The 6,569-nt window shown below is 38.9% G+C and overlaps 1 protein-coding gene across 2 annotated transcripts in view; it reads left to right on the forward strand.

Moving 5' to 3' along the window:
* Window positions 1-1,572, forward strand: part of LOC121317995 (zinc finger protein aebp2-like) — a 52,238-nt gene extending 50,666 nt beyond the window's left edge. For both annotated transcript variants that reach the window (XM_041254143.1, XM_041254145.1), the window contains one exon: window positions 807-1,572. In XM_041254143.1, the coding sequence (XP_041110077.1) occupies window positions 807-840 (34 nt within the window). In that variant the 3' untranslated portion in view covers window positions 841-1,572. The remainder of the gene's footprint in view (window positions 1-806) is intronic.
* The last annotated feature ends 4,997 nt before the right edge of the window (window positions 1,573-6,569 follow it).

Raw genomic sequence — 6,569 nt, forward strand, 5'->3', positions numbered from 1 at the left:
GACCGGTTGGACGTACTGCCAAATTCTCTAAAAAACATTGGAGGCGGCTTGTGGTAGAGAAATGAACATTCAATTTTCTGGCAACAGCTCTGGTGGACATTCCTGCAGTAAGCATGACAATTGCACACTCCCTCTAAACTTGAGACATCTGTGGCATTGTGTTGTTTGACAAAACTGCACATTTTAGAGTGGCCTTTTATTGTCCCCAGCACAAGGTGCACCTATGTAATGATCATGTTGTTTAATCAGCTTCTTGATATGCCACACCTGTCGGGCAAAGGAGGAATGCTCAGTAGCAGGGATGTAAACAAATTTGTGCACAAAATTTGAGAGAAATAATTGTTTTGTGCGTGTGGAAAATTTCTGGGATATTGTTTCAGCTCATGAAACATGGGACCAACACTTTACATGTCGCGTTTATATTTTTGTTCAGTGTATAATAATTACAAAATAGTTGTAATATTATGGTTGGATTCTGGTCTGTCAGGACTGATGATATTTTGGATCAGAAATGTTATGAAACTGGCAACATGAAACAGTCTTTTATTTTTATTTTTTTTTTTTTTCTACTAAACTAGCCTGAATTCGCAGTGTTTAGCCAGTGCTGGTTCTAGCTTTACATGTCAGTTGAAAGGACTCCGTTCTGTACGTGTGAATACATCTGTACTGGCAGTGGTGCTTCTCTGTCTCTTCTGTAGCAGTGTCCGCTGTGCATCGTCCTGCTATCAGCCAAACAACCAAATAAGTATATGTGTCTCCATCCTAACCTTGTCCTTTTACAGAGAGTGTTTGTTGTTTCTCTGCAGAACATTGCCACAGAAGAGGCAGAAGCGGAGGTAAGCCACTGCGCTCTGCAAACGCAACGCTCCCCAACATTAATTGAAATTGAAGTAAAATGATTTTGCACATTTCAAAGTCTACTTTCAATCCCAGTATTTTAGATGTAATATTTATTATTTACCGGAAGTGTAAGAGATCTTTTTCTGACTACATCCAATAGATATGAAACTGAGCCATCAGGGTGACTCAAGGTTTCTCACTATGAAAAACATTTGCTGTTTTTCCTACACCTGGTTTATACTGTACCAGTGTACATAGATTATATATGTAGAATTAAATGTCCTTGCAGTGGGGGAAAAATAATTTACTTTAAAAAGCAAATCATGTGCCACAAAATAAAAATCTTAGGAAATTTGAGAAATTTTGCAAGCAAATTGAAAACATTTCACAACATTTCTGATTCCTAGTCAACTTGTATGTCCCTGCTGAGGTCAGTAAGAAGTGTGTGAGTGAACTGGAGGCACTGAAAATAAGACAAGTGTCTTTGTGCATTTGCAGACAGTATTCAGAACAGGAGGAAGCTGTCTTGTCATTGTGTGCTTGTCTGGATCAGGAGATGAATGCAATAAACTGTAGGGGGAGGGTGTAAGACTTACTGTATCCAGACCCCTATTCCGCATAAAATATGCAGCACATTTCTGAGTATGGTGTCTCTCATGTATATGTAATTTGCTTGTTTTTTAGTTTTTTTTTTTTTTTTTTTTGATGAGGGGGGGGTGTAAGTTTACCATGTAACAGAACATTTGTAAATGGCATATCATACATTCACATATAAGGCGTAACTTGCATAGCTATGAAATAGTGCTTGAAAAATTATGCAGATTTTGTAATATATTTTTAATAGCATGTCGTGGTTGGAGTGTGATTGGGCAGGTTGAGTTAGTCTAATAGAAGGCACAAAATGTTGCATATAGAAATAGTGCTTGTAAATACTTTTGCAGATTTTGTAATATATTTTTATACCAGGTGGTGTTTTTTTGTTTTGTTTTTTGTCACCTAGAAGCATGACATTTGAATTGTACATAATATGGTAGGGATAATGTTGAAGGATAATGAAATTTAATAGTTTATGTACAGTAACTTTTGAAAACAGAAGCACCTTTCTTGCTAACAATACAATATGTAGTGACCTGATTTAGTGGATTGTGTGCTCCAGCTGCTCCTGCTTGGATCTGTTGAGTGCTGTGCTGGATTTAGTCTGCCTACAGCATGTGAAAATCTGCAAATCTGTAATGCATTGCTTAGTTTGTAACAAAAGGAGGTCAAATCTGTTGTATTTTTGAGCACTTGATCATTCTCAGCCTCTTAATTCTGTACGTAGAAAAAAATCGCTATAGCTTTGGTTGTCAGCTATGTTTTTGTAATAAAACATTGAAATGGAAAAAGCTCTGTGCATTTGAGTATCCTTTTTGTCAACGTCACTGGGGAAAACTTGCGTAATGAGAATTAAGCAAACCTCTGGAAGCTATCTGTCATGACCAGTTCAATAAACCTCTACATAACTGAAGTGATAATGCGATAACTGTACATACTATTGGAGCAGGCTTTGGAATGTAAAGCTATGCAAAGTTTTAGGCAAGAAACTAGAAGTGCACCTGCAAAGATGATCGTGTGATTGGCAGGTTCAAAAAAATGTGATTGGCAACCCTCTCCAAAAGTCAAGCACAAATTGGACTAGGCATTGAACTGCCCCTTTCAGGCCAGCCTTCAGTCAGTGGCAGCTACCAGTATAATTGAGGCCTGGTGAACTTAACCCTGCTTCTTTCAGCAGCCTGTGCTGTGCCTTTTCAGTTTACCTCCTCCTCCAACCCCAACTTCATTTTTTCTGGTGTGTACAATTGTTTGCTTTACGGATATCAAGCCACTTTTAATTTTTTTTTTTTTTTTATAAATGTTTAAGTAACTATGCAATTAAATATCTGGTATAGGCCTTGGAAGAAACTACTTATTCTACTACTACTAAAAAGTAGATTTGAACTTGCTTCAAAATAGGGCTCTTGAGACCTGTTCTGTTTACTGGCAGATTAAATGTTTGGGTGGATTTTCAAGCGGGATGCAGGTTACCTGTGTTGAATGGCAAGATGACTGCTTCTGTAATGATTTAAGCAGGCAAGGGCAATATACTGCTTTACGTAACATCTTTTGAGAGGAAATTTACTCCCAGAATTTATGCTTAAATAAGCATTCTCAGAATTTCTATGACGATCTGTGATGTTTTTCTCTTTGCGTCTTCTCTTCCCTTCCCTGCATCCACACACGTCAATGACCTGCTTATTTACCTGTTAACTGCTGTCAAATGTCACCCATGGTTGATATCCTCAAGACGTCACAGCCCCGTTTTCCTAGAGCCGCTCACGTCACAGCAGCACGCGTGTAATTGTTGGGTTCCTGTTTTATCTCCCATCTAAAGAGCATCAACGCACTGTTTAATGGGCCATTACGGCATGTCTGCTGTGAATAAAAGGAAAACTACAGTGGACTAAAAGTGCAATAAGCCAACCTATTCCTCACACAAAGAAGATTATGACATTAAGAAGGATGCTGCCTCACGAGTAAATTCTCTATGAATGCTGACGTGGAGTTGCTGAGTGACTACTGAATATTGCATCAGCCAGTCAGGCAGGCCATGTGTATAACGGTACTGGTGCACAGCACCGGTGTCTCAGTTCAGGTTTTCTCTTTGCAGTGACAGTGCTGCGATTTTGTTTTCAGTTAAATATATGTGAAGCAGGTGTTTTTGAATCAAACCAGCTGATTGAGTTTGTTAGAACTAATGTATTTTAGAAGATATTTTTAAAAACACAAGGGCTCCTTGCAAGTATTTAGTGGATTGTGGGTGGACTGTTTCAGTATAAATGCAAATTAAGTATTTTTGTATTACTTGTCTTCCCCCATTACCCCCTTCGCTTACATAAAAAACAAATGCAGTATCTGCTACAATCTGATTTATATAAAACTGGAGTATATGGGGGGAGGTTGGAATACACATACACACACACAAGGCTATACACTAGGGTCTCCATATAGAGATAGGAAAATACAGTGCAGCCGCCTTGATTTTAAAAAAAAAAAAAAGGGGGGTGGGGAGTGTCTGAGCTTTCAGACAATAGCTAGAATGAGCGAGTGACAGCAGCAACACAGATCTCCATGTATATTCCTGGGAAAGTGAATGATTCTCCCCAAACTGCTGTTTATTTCAGCTTCTAAAGAATAAATTGCCTTCAACTGACGAACTGAGTGCTTTGATTTTACATACACGACACAAAGCATTCCACAATTTAAATATTCGGTTTCAATCTTGGTGTGTAGGGAAATAAGGGTTACTTGAGCTGAAGTCCTTTGATGAAGCTTAAACAGCCTTGTAGGTCTTTGCTGCAGCACACAGTGTGACACTCGTCAGTCCTGACCGCCTTTAATGTTTAATCGTGGCACGCTCACGGCGCCCATATGCCAGCAGCAGCCACCCCAGGACTCCTGCCACTTGGGGCATGCTCCTTGGGAGTTTATAAAGGGTGATTCATAATGAGCACACCACAGAGTAAGTACTCTGTGAAAGAAAGAACTGGAGCATTGATGAATTACAGGACAAAACTATGGACTTCTGTTCCTGCAGGCAATCAGCCATTGAATGTTGTAAAATAAAATATGGTTTAATATTTACAATTAATATTTTAGGTGCATGTTCACTGACATCACTCAGTGCTCACCAGTACTGCCTTACATTAGTTGTCATGTTTAGGGCACTCATTAAAAAAAATGTGACCCTTATGCTCTGATCATGTCCTTCTGTCCATCTGATGTTTTACGTGGTGAACACGATAACCCCAAGCCTCCTGCAGATGCTTCGGATTGCATTTGGGTATCATCCAATGAAGTCGCAATTGTACACGCATGAGATTATTAGGTGATAATGACCCTTAGGTCCCTCTGCATACACTGTGTATCCAAGACACAAACTGTATTGCATAAGTGTGGTGAAAACAAAAGTGTTTACTGCTTCAAAACTCACTTGTAATTGAAAAATCCAAGTCCTGGGGCAAGCAGACATTACGATTGCGCTGGAAACTCACAGGTTTCATGTGGGAATTCTTGTTGGATGGAAACATGGTAAATGTCCTGGTTTTGACTCCTCTCCAGATTACCATTCAATACAAAGACGCTGATGCAGACATTTACAGTTCAGAGTAATCAACTCAGATAGGATGGAGCTGTGCCTGGGAGGCAGTGAAAAAAACAAAAACAAAGTTAAAAAATCGATTTGTCTGTACGAGGTTGGGATTGGAACGAGTCTGGAGGTCTTTAATCTATAACACACACACACACACTGACACACATACACACTGACACACACATACGTAACGGTCATCACTGCTGTCTGGTCCAGCACCTTTTCAGGGTTGCACTAAAATAACTTTTATCAATGCGTCCAGGTTGAGCATCAGAACATTCTGAGACCACGTGTGTGTGTGTTCTGTTCAGAACATTGTAAGACTGTGTGTGTGTTCTGTTCAGAACATTCTCCAGCAGGAATGCTGTGTTTAAAATATCCTGTTTTCTTTCACAGCTCTGTTTATTTGACTTCCAGAGTCCTGTGCATATGGAAGCCATTTGCTGAACAGATTTGTGAGCATGCCGTGAAGCGGCTCATAACTAATGCCAGTGAGAGAAGGAGAAAGGGGGGCAGAATCTGGATTTAAAGGCAGCTGCTTTTAAATAGACATTATAGGAGATTTTACTCGTGATCCGCATTTTTATTAAATTAAATACAATCGGAAAAAAACAATTGTGTTGAGACCAAACTCCACTGCAGATATACGACTTTTCTAAAATAGAGCTTTTTGTGTAAGTATTTATTTGAACCAATTATTTTGAAATACAAATTAATTCCACAAACAGGTTTTGTACATTTTAAAATATTTCTGTACAGGTTCATTTGGTCACCAACCTGGCATATTGTGCTACTGATCTAAGTTGTAGCCACATTACATGTTTAACACATTGCTTATTATGGCCAAAAGGTTCCCGTGAGATTGTTGATATTTAGTTAATTGTTAAAATGATCACTTTTCGTGAAGGCAGTGAATGTGCCTTTAAGATCAAGTAGCTTTGAACTATATTATTATTACTAGTATCATTATTATTATGTCCTGTTCCATTGCAATTACTGAAATACTGTAATGTTTTATATATATATACACATATACACACACTGTACATATTTTATAAGTCTGTATTGAGGGGCTATCCCCTGAGTTCAAAAGCTACTCCAGTTCTAGTTGCCTGTCAAATACATGTAAGGTTGGCATTGGATAAATTGGCCAAAGTACCTTTACAGTGATCTGCCACTTTGGGTCAGGTTTGCTTTTATTATTCTTGCATACACCACTGTGGCTGATCTAGCCTACATTACACGTCTATGGCAGGCAACTAGACCTTAAGAGCAGCTCTTGAACTTGAGTGAAAGCATCTTAACACTGATTCAGCACAAACACTGCTGCCCAGTGTTGATAATGAGGACATAGGCATTACATTGTATGGGAAAATACCCTGGGCAGTAAAGGGTTAGAAGTCATTTTAAGCTGTTAATTTGAAAGGACAGGAAGTGCACCTTTAAAATGTAATAAGGTGTGCTCTGTCATTACAGTGCTGTGGACAATAGGGTCCATTGTTTCTCTGTGATTCATATCTGGCAAGCTCTGCACTTGATTATCTGAGGATGCAAGATCCTT

This window comes from Polyodon spathula, chromosome 7 (assembly GCF_017654505.1).
Source record: "Polyodon spathula isolate WHYD16114869_AA chromosome 7, ASM1765450v1, whole genome shotgun sequence".
Classification (NCBI taxonomy): Eukaryota; Metazoa; Chordata; class Actinopteri; order Acipenseriformes; family Polyodontidae; genus Polyodon; species Polyodon spathula.